At 38.8% G+C, this 17,118-nt stretch overlaps 1 protein-coding gene across 1 annotated transcript in view; it reads left to right on the plus strand.

The window, feature by feature from the left end:
• The window catches only part of LOC107557235 (histone-lysine N-methyltransferase 2C-like), a 123,374-nt gene extending 107,523 nt beyond the window's left edge, over positions 1–15,851 (plus strand). The window contains exons 45-61 of the mRNA XM_016240582.1: positions 1,646–1,846; positions 2,550–2,714; positions 2,841–2,970; positions 3,493–3,640; positions 3,898–4,076; positions 4,946–5,082; positions 5,186–5,405; positions 8,949–9,088; positions 10,354–10,449; positions 10,865–12,017; positions 12,377–12,513; positions 13,266–13,408; positions 14,153–14,327; positions 14,767–14,883; positions 14,985–15,058; positions 15,434–15,542; positions 15,670–15,851. Of these exons, the coding sequence (XP_016096068.1) occupies positions 1,646–1,846; positions 2,550–2,714; positions 2,841–2,970; positions 3,493–3,640; positions 3,898–4,076; positions 4,946–5,082; positions 5,186–5,405; positions 8,949–9,088; positions 10,354–10,449; positions 10,865–12,017; positions 12,377–12,513; positions 13,266–13,408; positions 14,153–14,327; positions 14,767–14,883; positions 14,985–15,058; positions 15,434–15,542; positions 15,670–15,762 (3,417 nt within the window). The 3' untranslated portion in view covers positions 15,763–15,851. The remainder of the gene's footprint in view (positions 1–1,645; positions 1,847–2,549; positions 2,715–2,840; positions 2,971–3,492; positions 3,641–3,897; positions 4,077–4,945; positions 5,083–5,185; positions 5,406–8,948; positions 9,089–10,353; positions 10,450–10,864; positions 12,018–12,376; positions 12,514–13,265; positions 13,409–14,152; positions 14,328–14,766; positions 14,884–14,984; positions 15,059–15,433; positions 15,543–15,669) is intronic.
• Positions 15,852–17,118: the final 1,267 nt, after the last annotated feature.

Below are 17,118 nucleotides of genomic sequence, written 5' to 3' on the forward strand. Positions count from 1 at the left end.
CAGTTAAGAGATTTATAACGAGTGGTTCCCTGCATTATTACAGCAAAGTGCATGATTACAGTACTAAGCCGCTGCAATGAAGAAGCTCTAATGCTATTAAATTAAAGATTAATTTAATGAACAAAAAAAATGAACAGTGAAAGTAACAAAAACTTGTAAAATACATTTTAATGGGCATAATTAAGTGTGAAAATAACCAAAGGATATACAGTCAAACCAAAAATTATTCAGAGACCAGATATCATTTTTGATATTTTTTTTACTAGTGGGTGTAGGGCACTATAGTTTATTTATGTAAGTGAGGATAGCAAAATAAAGTAAACTGTGACAAATTATACCCACAATTTCTTCATACAGTGGACTACCAGTAAAATTGATACAAATTTGTGACCAAAAATTATTCAGACCGAGTCTGGGAAAATAAATTGAAGTTCAGGTTTGCATGAAGCTGGGCGACAGCATGCTCAGGAGACTATATGCTGTCATTAAGGCTAAGGGTTGCCCGACTAAGTATTGATAGTTGTGTAAATACTGTCATACTAACAGCTGTCTTAATTTTTGGTTGATTGTAATCTATTACATACCTTTCTATCAAAATGATCTAACATTATCAAGATGAATTTGTTCTGACACAGTTTAACTCTCAGTTCTTGTGATATTTTATTACCATTTTCTAAACTATAGCGAATAAACTGTGATAATGTGAGAAATGTTGAAGGTGTCTGAATAAATTTTGGTTTGACTGTATATATTTGATAAATGAAGTTAACCAACTAACATTATACATACTATTTTGGTTTCTGTACCCAATATTTTAAATATTGGTATAGGTACTCGGTATCGGCAAGTACCAAAAATAAAAGTATCGGTATCAGGGAGTGCTGGAAAAAGTGGTATCGGTGCATCCCTAATATTAGCCACTGGCTAATAAATTGTTAGTTTCACTCACCAGTGTGTGAATTAGAGGCTAAGATATATAGCACAGATATACAATATTTTCACTCACCGAACACTGACTGAGCTCTGTCAAGCGATCCGTAAAGTGCACTTTTTCAGATCATCTGAATGATATCATATTAGAATGATTTCTGTAGGATCGTGTGACACTGAAGACTGGAATAATGATGCTGAAAATTCAGCTTTGCATCACAGGAATTAATTAGATTTTAATGTATATTAAAATAGAAAAAAAATTGTTTTACATTGTAATAATATTTTATATATATATATATATATATATATATGTATGTATGTATGTATGTATGTATGTGTGTGTTTTTGTGATTTATGAGGACACAATTTTGTGTTATGACATAGGTATTACAAAGAGATGGTGATTTATGAGGACATTTTGAGTGTCCCCATATTTCAAAAGGCTTATAAATCATTCAGTGATTTAGTGAAATTTTTTTTGAAAATCTAAAAATGCAGAAAGTTTCCTGTAAGGGGTAGGTTTAGGTGTAGGGCTATAGAAAACAGTATAAAAACGCCTATGGAATGTCCCCACAATTCACAAAAACAAACCTGTGTGTGTAAGATGTCAAAAAAAGAATTTTGAAATTGTGAAGGTAGATTTGATTGATGTTTATTAGCTTGTCCTGGTCTGTCTTTTCTTGGAGCTGAAAGAGTTGTTTATTGTCTATAGAGTGGCTTAAACAGCCATTTGACAGGCAAACCAGATTTGGAGCCCTCTGTGCCAGAGCAATGCAAAAGAAAACAGTGCAACAAGAGGACACCAAAGAATGGGACTGAGAAACCACTGTCACGCTGGAAGAAGAGGAAGAAGGATGATGAAGAGAGAAAGGCGGTATATGCCAATGACACACTGATGACTCAGCTCAAGCAGGTAAACACCCACTCTCAAGATCAACTTATGTTAAGGATCTTCTGTGACAGATATAACCAAAAATAAGTGAAGTGAAGTGACGTGTGGCCAAGTATGGTGACCCATACTCAGAATTAGTGCTCTGCATTTACCCATCCAAAGTGCACACACACAGCAGTGAACACACACAAACCGTGAACACACACCCGGAGCAGTGGGCAGCCATTTATGCTGCGGCGCCCGGGGAGCAGTTGGGGTTCGGTGCCTTGCTCAAGGGCACCTCAGTCATGGTATTGCAGGTGGGAGAGAGTGCTGTACATTCACTCCCCCCACCTACAATCCCTGCCGGTACGAGACTCGAACCCACAACCTTTGGGTTATGAGTCCGACTCTCTAACCATTAGGCCACGACTTCCCTAAGTAGTGCATAATTATGATCGTTATGAAGTGCTAGACTTAAATCGACTTAAATCTATACAATCTAGACATATACATTTAATGTCTAAACTTACTTATTATTATGGTCATCCCTGGAAAGTAGATTAATTAGAGCTTATGCACTGTAGAACACTAATGTTCTTTCTCAACTTGGCTTACGACTGAAACCGGCAAATTATCTAGTGAGATGCTGGTATTGGTTGCAGACAGCATCATATGCATATTTGTACAATACTGTTGTTGTTTTTCTACTCAAATCATGTGTCCTCCATTTTCATCCTTACAGCATCTGTCTATGCTTCCCCTGATGGAGCCTTTGATTGGGGTAAACTTTGCACATTTCCCCCCGTATGCCAGTGGGCAGCTGAATGGAGAGAACAGGCTCTCTGGATCTTTTGGAAGTGCATCACTGAATGGAGTAACTGATTACTACTCACAACTCATCTATAAGGTTTGACTCTTACGTCCTTCACTTCCTACTATACTGAGGCTATGTTGTGTAGACATTGTGAATTTGCAGATTTATTTACTTTAACAAAGTTGTGTTTTTTTTTTTTTTGCTTGTTTGGTCTTGTAGCAGAACAATCTTAGCAATCCTCCAACGCCTCCTGCCTCACTTCCCCCCACACCGCCACCTGTAGCCAAGCAGAAGTTGTTGAATGGTTTTGCCACGGCGGAAGAACTGACCAGGAAGGCAGAAGTTATGCGTAAGCATGAGTGTATATACTGCCTGAAATAATTAACTAAAATAATGAACATTTTATAATATAAATTCTTGGTAAGTTTAGTAAGTTGAATATTCAGTAGTTTGGTATGTTTTTAATGGGAATGTCAATTTCAATCATATTGTTTTAAAACAGATTTAGACAGAATAGACAATAAAATAGCTTTCATGAAGGTAACCATGGGGAGGTCTAAAGGCTTGTCCAGCAATTTCTGAAGGTTAAGCACATCCTTTCACTGGATATAAATAAGTAAACCCATGCACATACACATTAGAGAACAACACTGAAAAATTCAGTTTCATAAGCATACAAAACCATGCATACAAAGTCTTGGTTTAGACCTTAACTGTAAAATGCTTATTATAGTTCATCATAGATAAGAAAATATGAAATGTTTTAAATCATAGATGTAATTTGTTATATTATAGTGTAGGTATTTTCTTATATATTATAATTATACATTAGCTATTTTAAAAATCCCATTTGTTTGTGGTTATGTCTCAGTTTCTAAAAGCTTGGGTCAGAAGCAGCTCACTACTCCGTTCAAAGCTGAAGATGACCTGTTGGGACACACCATCACTCAGGGCCCAAAGACTGTTGATGTTCCTGCTTCACTTCCCACTCCACCCCACAACAATCAGGAGGAACTTCGGTAGGTTTTCAGGGCTTTTTACACATTGTTTAGTCTGTAGCCAAATGTTTGGCCAATAACAAAGCCATATAGTTTATTCTGGCCTAGAACCCCACCTACCGTTTAAATACGCATTTGTGCTCAAGCACATCTAGTTGCAATATGCATCAGATCACTGGTCCAAAGGTGAGCTGTCTGACCCTGAGACTACCCATTGTGGACTATAAAGTCTTGGTTTAGGTTAGTATGTATATAATGGTTCTGTGTGTTTTTAATAGGGGTCAGGAGCATTGTGTCGACAGGGACACACCAGACAGTTACGTTCCATCATCCTCTCCTGAGAGTGTTGTTGGCATGGAAATCAGCCGTTATCCAGATCTCTCTAGAGTTAAAGAGGAGCCACCATCCCCTGCTCTCTCTCCAGTCATCCCCATAATTTGCAGCACCAGTGGTAAAGGTAATCTGAAGAGACTAATAAGAAAGACTAATAAAAACCTAGTAAGCTACCTGCTGAGATAGCATTTTAAGACATTGTGTGCACACATTTATGCGAAAGCTGTTTTAGAATATTGATGGAGTAAGCAAAAATAAAATATAATGGGGTGACACTTATATAATGTGCTGACATCTGTCTTCTGTATCTTCTGTATGGCAATACTTAAATTAAAAATGATGTATAAATAGAATACTCTTCATTTAAAGTTGTTGGTCATATCTATAGAAACACTATATATTAGGTTAATTGAAAAACATGTCTATATACAGATATTTAAATATTTTGAGAGTGTAAGGAAGACCGGCTTGATTACCTCAGTCATGGTGCTTCATGGGAAGGGGGTGGAGCTAAAGATTTATTTTGGTGCTCTTTGCTCATGGTGACTATCTGATTGATAGGATATTCTGTACAGGATCGTGGGCAATGCAGTTTTTCACCACAAATTCCGTGATTAAACAAGTTTATTTTAAAAATAAGCGGAATTAATAAAAAAACAGATGGGTTCAACAAAAGTATATACAATCGATTAACAACCTCAAAGCTCACAACAGGTGTCTTTAAAGGTTTATCAATTGTTGTTAAAAATGTATTTCCCTATGGAGAAAATGAATAGAGTTTTTACTTCCAGAACCTGATTGTTGTGCTCTATTATGCTGCATCCTAAGATACCTGGATAACAACCATGCTAATGTTTTGTACAACAGCATAATTGCTTGTGTAATATTGTATGAATATTCAATGCAGTAAAATATTGTTTTAAAAAGTTAAGTCTAATTTGATATTGTGTGTGGTGTGGGTTGGTATGAGCTACCTTCTTGTTTTGCCTCTAGGTTCTGAAGCCAGGCAGTGGGAAGTCAAGACAGAGCCACCAAGCAGTTTCTTTGCATCGCAGTTTGAACAGCTCTCTGCATGCTCACAACCCGACCTGGTATCTGTATCTGTTACCCTGAACCCAGTGGCAGCACAAGTGAGTGTCTGCAATTTTATTATCCATTCTGTAGCAGTAATGACTTATTCAAAGCAAGAATGATTACATCTCACCTATGTCCATATGTCTGCTTGTGTCCCAGAACATTCAAGGAGTTGTGTCAGCACTGGCCAACATGCTTTGTGTGTCCATACCCGGGAATTTTGAGGTGATGCGCTCTCCAGGCCCAGAGCACCGCAGCTCAATAGACATGTTGAGTGGACTTAAGGTCCCCCCTCAAACTGCCCTGTTCCACCAACAACCTGGTATGAGGTTCCACATACCACCAGGTGCCCCACTATCACACCAGACATTCAGCGAGGGTGAGTATATGTAAAACAAGACAGGCACTCATTTCACCCACATCAACAGACAGGCTTCTAGATGCAAACAAATGCAGTTATTGATTTTGACTGTTAGTATCTCAGGGCTGCATTTTGCAGAAACATCTTGAAGTACTTAATGCTTAAGTACTTAAATGTCACAAATGGTTTAGAGACCCTCAGTTTTGAGGTGCTATCTGTTGGTTTAAAGTTCATGTGTATTTTTAAATCAGAGCACAAAGCCAACAAATACTTTTTGGTTGCTTGAAATTCTCTGTTGTGAATTTCAAATACGTTTTAAAGACAGAAGTGAACTATAAATGCAATTCATTGTGATTGACAGTGGTGTACGACACACCCTTGCAGCCCCCGCGGTTATCCATCAGGACATTCTAAAAGGCATTCACAAATTACACTGTACGTGTTTTTGCATTGAAAAACGCAAGACGAGGAAGTGGAATTTGGAAAAAAATACATGGTCTCTTTTTGAAAAGAAATGTTTAAACTTATTTGACTTGAGAGATACGAGTGCAAAGGTAGTGCACTTAAGTGTGAAAGCGTGTGAAAAACTCTTAACGTGGCTTAATGTTGTAAACAACAACCAGGGAAATCTATTTTCTCTCACATTTCACTTAATATAAGCAGTGTACTTATATGGCATGGTAATTGTAGTGGATATTTTTACGCTTAACGTGGCTTATATGCATTAAGGCAGTGATATTAAAAGATCAAACTCTGCAGGATAGCCTAGAATATGAATGCGACATGCAAAGCGTTTACCTCCCTCTGTAAAAAGTGGTGACATGCAGTTATGTTAAAGAGCTATTTCTACCTGTTCGTACCCCTAAATTTAGTTTTGTTGGTGTAATATAATGATAACAGTTTAAATAAATAAAATTAATTTAGAAGTTACCACATGAAGCACATTTTTAGATTATCATTATGCTTTACGTGGCTTACTGCATTAACACATTAAAAGACCAAATTCAGTATAGCTACACCTTGATGATGCAAACTGTTTTTGTGCCCTTGTACACTGCTGCGCTTCTCTGACAATGACCTATTTCAAATGGCAAACGCTTTAGTGGTTCAGTACAATGGCGACTTGTCATCAGACTTTGCCATGCAGTTGCTATTGTTCAGAAGTGCCCTGAAGTCCGAAATAAAGGAGATTGAGCGTTGCTCCATTGCAGATCTTGCGTAGCTGTTATTTATGGAACACCACTCTATCCTGCCCAGTGTCCCCGATGTTGCAACAGCTCTCAAGTTGTTTCTAACTTTACCTGTAACGGTTGCAACTGCTGAAAGGTCGTTCTCGAAATTGAAAGTGATCAAGACATTTATCCGGAGCACAATGTCACAAGAAATACTGTCCAGATTAGCTCTTCTTGAGTATTGAGAATGCCTGTGTGCGAAACATCAACATTAACGCTGCAGTGAAAGACTTAGCGCACCAAACTGCTCGGAGAGCACAAAGGATTCGGTAATTAAAGGGGTCATATGATGCTGCTAAAAAGAACATTATTTTGTGTATTTGGTGTAATGAAATGTGTTTATGCGGTTTAAAGTTTACAATAATACTGTACATTATTGTTTCTCCTCTATGCCCCGCCTTTTTGAAACGCGTTGATTTTTACAAAACTCATCGGTCTGAAAAAGCGAGGTGTGCTGTGATTGGCCAGCTATCCAGTGTGTTGTGATTGGCCGAATGCCTCAAGCGTGTGACGGAAATGTTACGCCCCTCACCATACTGTGATGGCGTGTCCGGCCGGAGCGACGAGACAAAAACATTAAAACCCATTACAAACGAGGCATTTGTTGCATCCAGTGGGGACATAATTACTGATTATAATGACTTATACTGTCTTTTTACGTGTTGCGTTGCATTGCATCGTGGCGGATATCGTCCTCTTTTGGAAGACCAAACAAAGTAGTTTCGCTTTCACAACGAAAAACACAGCGGCCTAGCGTGAGCAAAAGCCCCGGCTTAGCGTGAGCTGAAGCCGGGCAAGAGTGAGCTGAGGCGGCGGGGTCGAGAACGGCGGTCCCGGCGAAGGAGCGGTGAAAACTGTGAATGGCGATCCACAGCACTAAGTTGATGTATTTCCTCAGCGACCAGCACGGATCAGCTCCAGGCATGACGAAGCGGATATTGTCCTCTTTTGGAAGACCAAACAAAGTAGTTTCGCTTTCACAACGAAACACACAGCGTCTTCACGACATGGCAACAATACTACAGCGAGCGAGACTAAAAGTTACGCCTTTTTTTTTTGCGTGAACATTTGGGCGGCGTTATGCAAATCTTCCCACATAGTGAGGTAGATATGTGGGGGCGTGTTAGAACGAGCCGTTTTAGGTAGGTGTGACTTACTCTGAACGTTTATAAAGAATATCTCTTTGGATTTGAGACTTTAGTCTTTGCAACTTTACAGATCTTCTTTATGCACCAAGAGCTTGTAACACTCCAAAGAGAAAGGAAAAAATGAAATTGCATCATACGACCCCTTTAATAGCCAAAAGTTGATATGTTAAGATGTGTAGAAAGTTAGTTTTTCTCAAAATGTTGCATATACAAGTATAGAGTTATTCATTTAATTGTGTATGTTTTTCTCCTAGTTCTTATACTGTTCATTTCCTTACTGAAAGACATTAATTTTGCTTGTATCATTTATTTTCTACAACTAGCGATGCTGATGTATCCCAGCGTTTGAACTTAGACGTGTTTTTAGCCTACATTAATTTTTTTGAGCTGACAGTTAAAATATGTAGACCGGGGGCCTATAACAGATGTCTGTGTATTATTTATTATTATTGATGGATCTTCCTGCTATTGCTAAAATACAATCAAATCGGAGCAGTGGCACTTTTGCCTCCACGTTCATAGACTAAATATTTATTCCTGCAGGGATTTCAGTCTGACTAAAAAGCGATATCAAAATCACTACGCACATTATATAGCCTATATAATGTTATTCAATAATAACATCAAATGCATCAATGCTAATTCACCACACTAATTAGTTAAATCAGTCATATAAATGGGGGAAACGGACTCAGCAGTATGTTGCAGCAGGTGCACAATAAATTGTCATTCATGACATCACTGCTGGTGGGAGGGGCCATCACATTCTTTGTGGGGGGTCTCACAGCTGTGCGGGACAAAGCGAATGGTATATACTGTTTTACAGATTGGTTGAAATAAGTTCAACTTGCAACGAGGAAAACAAAGATGTCTAGGGGTTGACTATCACTAACTTTTAAGCTTACTTTTTTAAACTTTGGTTTGATTAATCGATCTGAATATTTGAAGTATATTGAAGAAATGTATTGAAGAAAAACTGTGTGAAGTATACATATACTGCATAAAACACCTTGTTCATGCTTATATTACAATGTAAGTACATCTGAAAGTAACAGCACATTAGGCAGCAAATATTGTCAAAACATACAAGCTTGATGGATTAAATCTGTCAGAAATCTATTCAATTTAAGTTTTCTGACAACTGCATGATTAGTAGGGTTGATATTTTTCTTTTATTCCAGGTTCAGTTGTGGTCAGACCAGACTATCAGATGGGTGGAAGTAGTCCAGGGCCTAAACCACAGTGGTGCTCCCATTGCAGGGTGGTGGTTCTTGGAAATGGTGTTCGAAAGTCCACTAAATGCCTGTCAATAAATAAACAGGTATAAAACATAAAGTTGATTAAGACTCTCAAATTACCTAACCCAGTGTTTCCCAAACTGGGGGGCGTGGAGCCATGACAAGGGGGGCGTGGCGAGGCTGAGGGATAGTGTACAGTCAGCAGATTATTTTGCAAAAGAAACCTCTGGAGAGTGATAAAGACTACACTGCGTAATTTTACCGCTTATCATGAGGCCACTAAATTACCTGGCAAGTAAATAATTCAACGCAAAATATTAATTTGACATATTTTAATTACTTCATGACTCGCAGTACCCGCTTGAGTCCTCCGTTATCAGTTGTATCAGTTGTGGTTGTATCAATAACAGACCACTAGATGGCGCGATTGAAGAATCAGAGTTGTATTGCAGGGAGCCATGTAGAAATATAAATGAATGATGCATGGTTCTGCTCTAAGCATGTAAGTTAAAAGTTTGTGAAAATACTGCCAGTGCCAGGGATGTAAAGCAGATGATGAATATACTTAAGATTCACAAAAACTGAAAAAAAAACGTGTCTACACCAGACGCGAGCAGCGCGACGTGGCAAAAGCAAAAAATATAGAAAATATTTTTCTCTACAAAAGCGGGCCCGGCAGAAAAAGTTTGGGAACCACTGAACTAACCCATATGACTGTCATTTATAGAATTTGTATTCTAGTTTCTCATGGATGCCTTGTTAAGTCATTAGATCTAATATCACTACCTAAGGGCTTCGTGTTTGCTCAGTCAGTTGGTGTGGGTCTAGACTACATCCTCTGAACACAGCACTGAAGAAGGCTGAAGCCGAGGGCCACAGAGCACTTAAAAATGTGCAACCCCCTCAAAGTCCCTCAAGGAGGCACAGAATAGTTTTCCAATTATGCTAATCCTGTCCCTGATGGGAAGTGAAAATCCACCCTGCTGCAGTCACTGGGTCAACTGACATTACCCAAGGGATTGTGTGTACCAAAGCACGTTTTGTTAAAGTCCGTGAGATACCCAAGTTCAAAAACAGTTAAGCCCATTTCAGGTCATTTAAATCATGGGACACCTTTGATGTCTCCCACCCTTAGCCCCTCTCTTTCCTTTTAATAGTATGCAAATCTAATTCCTTATGGCATCAACAGAGGTTTGCAACATATGCAAGCTTTGATCTCTTGCCAGTGAGGCACTTCGATCTAATGATGATTTGCGACAGTAGATGGGAAATGGCATGTCCTATTTCCCCCCTTTTTTAATAGCTTCTGCCTAGGGTGAGCCTGATCTTACAGATGTTCTTTCTACAGGGCCACAGAGGAGCTGAGGGGACCCTTGTCTTCTGCAGCCATAACTGCTTTGTTCTCTATTCAGCGGCCATGCAGACTAAATTGGTAGATGGCAAGGTAAGTAGAAACCACAATAAATAAGGTTATAATGTCATCAACATCCAACTACAACAGCAAGCTTGTGTTGTGCTTTCATACTGACATTGTGGGAATCTATGGCTATAATTAGAAAGCCAAGTCACGTTACTTACTCAAGGAGTGTCTCCGTTAATAGCATCCATAAATTCTTAAATGGTTATCGGGAGGCCAATGAGAAAAATTAAAAACTTCATTAAATTGAACCTACACAAAGTATTTTATCACTGTTATTTTTAAAACAATGTGAAAAAGTTTAAAAATGCATAGACTTCATGAGACTTTGAGAGCACTAAATGGTCGCACTGAAGTGCTACTGGTGCCATTTTCAGTCTTATTGTCCAAAGAATGCAAACTCAAAATTCCTTTTTGTCTTTGATGTCTCTTGCTCTCACAGTCAAACTTGCCTCCACCATCTGACTCTGAGGACAAGCAGAATCCTACTAAGGTGCTTCATCAGTACAGTAACAATATATCAGATCTTGACGTGCACTGTTTGGCCCAGCTGCAGCATAAGCAGTCTCCACCCCCAACTCCGATAATATCCTTCCCCTCCATTACTTCTGAGACACTCAGAGGAGATAGCAAGTCTGATACTCTAAAAGTCACAGTCAAACTTAAGCCTCGGTCACAAGCAGTACACAATGGTGGGGACGACCCTCGGTATTCATTAGGAAAGCGTTTTAAAGCTCTGCGTTGGAGAAAGTGGAGCATTCAAATTATGGTGCCTAAGGGTAACTACCACCTGCCGGAGGAGGAAGAGGTTGATGAACTACTGAAAAAACTGGGGATGTCTCTTAGGCCTGAACCCATGCCCAGAGACTTGCGCCGCTGCTGCTTCTGCCATGAAGAAGGCGACGGGCTCACTGATGGGCCGGCCCGTCTGCTAAATCTTGATCTGGACTTATGGGTTCACCTTAACTGTGCCCTGTGGTCTACTGAAGTGTACGAGACCCAGGCTGGAGCTCTCATTAATGTAGAGCTGGCCCTGAGGAGAGGCCTGTCGGTGCAGTGTGCGTACTGTCAGCAGACCGGCGCCACGAGTGGCTGTCACCGCTTGCGTTGCACTAATGCATACCATTTTACTTGTGCTCTTAAAGCTCAGTGCATGTTCTTCAAAGACAAGACTATGCTGTGCCACCTCCACAGACCCAGAGGAACTGGCTCAATAGGAGGTGGGCTGGCAGGGACCGAGCATGAACTTCGCTGCTTTGCAGTGTTCCGTAGGGTCTACGTACAGAGGGACGCGACACGTCAGATCGCCAGCATCATCCAGAGGGGTGAGCGGGAACACACCTTCCGTGTAGGCAGCTTGGTATTCCATGCAATTGGTCAGCTGCTCCCTCAGCAGATGCAGGCCTTCCACTCAATGTCTGCCATTTTTCCTGTGGGCTACAAAGCCAGTCGGATCTACTGGAGCATGCGTCATGGCAACCATCGTTGCCATTACGTGTGTTCCATTGATGAGAAAGATGGCGAACCTGAGTTTATCATCCGTGTGATGGAGCAGGGTTACAATGACTTGGTTCTTACTGGATCCTCACCCAAAGGTAATCAGTAGCACATAAGGGCATTTACACTGTTTACCAGTTCTGTTTTTTTTTTCTTTCCCCAGCGATATATGGTACCAATCTAGTTACAAGTGTATAAACAACAATGAAAGTGTATAAAAAAACATGTGTGAGAATAGAAATAAGATGTTCCACATTTCTATTTTGGGGTATTATAGATCAATGACCATATATTTGAATCACATCTAAAAAAAATTATTCTCCTTACAAAAAGGATTTGCACATTAAGCCTTGTAGAGTAAAAGAAGTCATTGTTTGAGAAATCTTTACTGTGTTGAATTCTCCAGTTGTTTTGTGAGAGGGGGAAACTATGAGAATTTCCTCATGTTGTGGTGCAGGTGTGTGGGATAAAGTTCTGGAGCCCGTGGCGGAGAGAAGGAATGAGACAGGATCTCTGAAGCTCTTCCCAGTTTACCTGAAGGGAGAGGATCTGTTTGGACTGACTGTATCTGCTGTTACCAGGATTGTAGAATCTGTAAGTGAAAGTCAAATCATGCTTTTAACACGCTTTTCTGACATGCATGCAAGGTAAAAAAAAAAACACTTTAGTTTATGCATTTAATATCACCTCATTTTCCAACGATTCTCAAACGATTCGTTCAAAGCAGTTCTAAGATTCAGTCTCTCTAAACCCCTCCTTTCCGTGAGCCTACTCTGCTCTGATTGGTCAGATGACCCAGTCTGTTGTGATTGGTCTACCGCATAGAGTGCATGTCGGAAACGATACGCCCATTGCCATAGTTCCGTATTTTGAACGCTTGATAGAAAATATAAACATCTATTATTTATCATACATACAGGTTGTGATTTAGTCAAGCCAGCTGGTCCAAAGTGAGAGTTTTTAAAATCGCGTGTTAAACTCACAAGATTAGAGAAGCAGTCATCAGTAAAATGACGGGAACACTAAAAAAGATTGGGGTGTACTGCTGGTAATTTTAACCACCGATTCTTTGCAGCCTCATCTTTCGGAAGTGAAAATAAAATGAATTTAATTTCAGAGTCTATTCTTTCTTTTGGGAAACAATACATTTATTTATTGTACACTTTCAGCTTAACAACTTTGCAGTTTGTTTACATTCACATACAGCTACATTACACACTGCATGAAAGGCAATATTCAAAATGGCATAATAGGGGCACTTTAAGATGTATTTTGTGGGTGTGGATGTATTATTGTAAACATTCCTTTCTTAGTAATGGTATTATAACATTAATCTTTGCTTCTAGCTTCCTGGAGTTGAAGCATGTGAGAAGTACACGTTCCGTTATGGCCGTAACCCTCTGATGCAGCTGCCCTTGGCCATCAACCCTTCTGGATGTGCCCGCTCTGAACCAAAAGCTTGCACACATATCAAGAGGTTCGTGTTAAGGTATTCTGTATAACTTAAACTTTTTTCGTCCATGTTTGTATCGGATTTCCTGCTTTCCCTGTGGTCTGTGAGTGAACATCCATTCATGTCCTGGTTTAGCCTGTGAGCTTGGTTTGCTGCGAGTTAACTTTGCCCTCAATTAATCAGTGAAAAATCAATTTTCATATGAAAAGAGAGAGAGAGACTAAGTGATGAGAAGTGGTTTATTTTGAGTTGGACACGGACAAAAAGTCATGCAATTCAGTGAAGTCAAGAACAGCTCAAGCTGATTCAGTGATTCAAACCACTAACTCCGACTGATCTTTGAGTCTTTTTTAACTGATTTATTAAAAAGAACCTGGCTCATAACCGGAGTCATTGTTTGTGAATCAGATGGCATTGTACATGTTGAGTGTTTGCATATATGTGTTGTCTGTTTATTGTCTTTGTATTACTTCATGAGAATCTTTCTCATCACATTCAAATCACACTGCTGGATAAATTCATTTGTTTTGCTGTGGCACTGTAGATTTAGTATAGTAGCAGAAAAACTGTTGTTAGAGCATAGTAACTCTAGTATACTATTGGAGTATTTCTAATAGAATGTTTGGCCCACTTCAGCAGAAAAATGCAATGCTGGTATTGAAATAATAATTAACGGAAACATACAGCATAAATACATTTATAATGTTTGAAAAAATTACTTAAAAAATGGTTTCGAATATGACCCAATATGAGTCACATATGCTTATGTTCCTGATGCAGGCCTCATACCCTCACCAGCAGTAGTTCCTCTAAGACCCTGCAGAGCTCTGGGAATCCGGCTGAGATGGGTGTTACCCCCTACAGCAAGCAGTTTTTCCATTCCAAGTCCTCTCAGTACCGTCGTATGAAGGCTGAGTGGAAGTCCAACGTCTACCTGGCTCGTTCACGCATACAGGTAGAAAGATCAATATGGCTGAAAGTTTCGAGAAAATGATGATCTTGTGGGATTTAGAAGCTAAAAAGAGACAATGTTTGGAATATATATAAATACCAATGGGGAACAAGACACATGACTCAGACTACCAACCAGAACATGACACATACACAAGGCAGAGATACAGTGGGGCAAAAAAGTATTTAGTCAGCCACCAATTGTGCAAGTTCTCCCACTTAAAAAGATGAGAGAGGCCTGTAATTTTCATCATAGGTATACCTCAACTATGAGAGACAAAATGAGAAAAAAAATCCAGAAAATCACATTGTAGGATTTTTAAAGAATTTATATATGTGTGTATATATATCAGTGGCGACTTTTTTAACCAGGTATGCTGAGTGCTAAGACCACCTTGACACAAACTTGTAATAATTTGAGTTTTTGTATTATTTTAATTCAGGGTTTAGGGCTGTACGCTGCAAGGGACATTGAGAAATACACCATGGTTATCGAATACATTGGTACCATCATTCGCAATGAAGTGGCAAACAGAAAAGAGAAGATGTACGAGGCACAGGTATGCATTATGATAAAACTGAATCTAAAATAAGAAGTCATGCTGAGCAAGTGCGTGTTATGTCCATGTGTTGTTAATTGATTTTTGTTTTTGTTTTTCAGAATCGTGGAGTCTACATGTTTCGCATCGATAGTGAGCATGTAATTGATGCGACTATTTCAGGAGGACCTGCAAGGTGGAAAATTATCTTGAATTTTTTTTGAACATTCCAGCAATGTTAGCTTTAGACGCTAAAGCCAGAAACATACTCTAAACAAGTACACAAACACACATGCTGCCTTGGCCAAGGCTTTACATGTCTGTAAGTGTCCATATAGCTAGCTTTAACTTGCTCAGAAACAAAAATAATTGTCCACCATGAAAGTAGTTGACCTGAAAGAGAAAACTCTGAGAAAGCAAGCAGTGCATACATGGATTATGCTATGAATTGCTGTCTAACGCACAGCAGAATGCAACATCACACAAAACCAAGCTTGCATAGCTAACAACATTTGCATTCACATGCTTTGGCCTCACTTGCTTAATCCGTTCAATTCCTTTTATCCACCAGGTATATCAACCACTCCTGTGCACCCAACTGCATTGCTGAGGTTGTGACCTTTGAGAGAGGACACAAAATCATCATCAGCTCCAACCGCAGAATCCAAAGAGGCGAAGAGGTAAGTCTAATTTATCCCACCAGTCTTATAGGAATTTGTTCCCCACATCTATAAAATGCGGCCCAATGACATAGACATTTAACATTCTGGTCACCTTTTTTTTTCTTTTTTTTTTCTCTCCCCCCAGTTGTGTTATGACTACAAGTTTGATCTGGAGGATGATCAGCATAAAATCCCTTGTCACTGTGGTGCAGTTAACTGCCGCAAATGGATGAATTGAAAGATATCAGTGAAACAATTGACAATTCAACATATGCATTCCTTTCCTTTTTTATTATTATTTAGGCCCAGGAAATTGCGTCTATTCTAATTTATATATATATATATATATATATATATATATATATATATATATAATGACAGACAAAAAAAACATTGTTAGGGCATGATGTAGACCTCAGAGCTTTAGGGGCTTTTAAAGGCATAATAGCTTGGTGTTCATTAAGTTAAAACGACTCCAGGGGTCTGTTTTGGTTCAGTGGTGGAAGAGTTGATATAGTTTATGATTGAGCACCTTCCCCTAAAATAAAACACACTGGTAACTCTGAATTGCAAAGACAATGTAAATAAAAATATGTATTTTTTTCTGCATGAGAGATGAGACGGCAGATGGCGATTAAGTGGTAAACATGATTTTCAGTGCTGGCCACAGCCTTATTTAGATATAAAGAGGCAGGTCCTCTGGGTAAAAAAGAAATCTATATATATATATATATGTAATGAGTCAGTTTATTTTTTCCTTTGTTTTGATTTCTGTAAAATAAGAGACAGCTTTTGTATTTATTGATTGAAGCTATTTTTTAAAGATATGGAAAAGCAGAGAGTCGAGCTGCTAGGAAAGCCTGCCGATTGGTCAGAACACATTACTTTATACAATGTGTAAATAGCCGTCTATAAATGAGCATTTTTAAATACTCGACCAAATGTTACCTTAACTTTATCATAGCTGTCTGGGTGACCTTTTGCTTGTTTGCAATAAAATGAAATGGAAAAAAAAAAGTATTTAAGAAGGATGTCAAGATATCATTTTGAGTGTGTATGTATTGTATAAAATTGTACAGATTCTGTAAAAAAAAAAAAAAAAATTTAATTCAGAGTATTTTTGTTGTATTTAGAATGTAGAACCAATATTGTCTAAAATGATCTGACCACTTGAAGAACTTTTTCCTTACTTTTGCTTTTTTTGCCATTTTTGTATATTTTCACAATCAAAACGAGCACCAATCATACTGAGGTGATTGTGAAATCTTAACTCTGTTCATCAGATTAGTGTGCACTGTGAATTCCCATTTGAAGCCACCTATGATGCATTTGATAGTTCCCAATAGCGATCACGAGCTGCTCTTAACGCTTCACAGCATAGACTCACGTTTTGAATTTCAGAGATGAAGTTCAATGCCTTTCACATTCAGAAAACGTAATGCGTAAACATTTAATGAAATGTAAAGTATGCTTCTTTCTTGTTTACATTAAAGAATAAACGATGACTTATTTTTGGTGTTGGTAAAATTAAAAATCATGGTATGATGTCAAACTCAATTAATGAAATAATTCAAACCTGGTTGAAGCACTTTGC

This window comes from Sinocyclocheilus grahami, unplaced genomic scaffold (genome assembly GCF_001515645.1).
Source record: "Sinocyclocheilus grahami isolate Dianchi unplaced genomic scaffold, SAMN03320097.WGS_v1.1 scaffold594.1, whole genome shotgun sequence".
In the NCBI taxonomy this organism is placed as follows: Eukaryota; Metazoa; Chordata; class Actinopteri; order Cypriniformes; family Cyprinidae; genus Sinocyclocheilus; species Sinocyclocheilus grahami.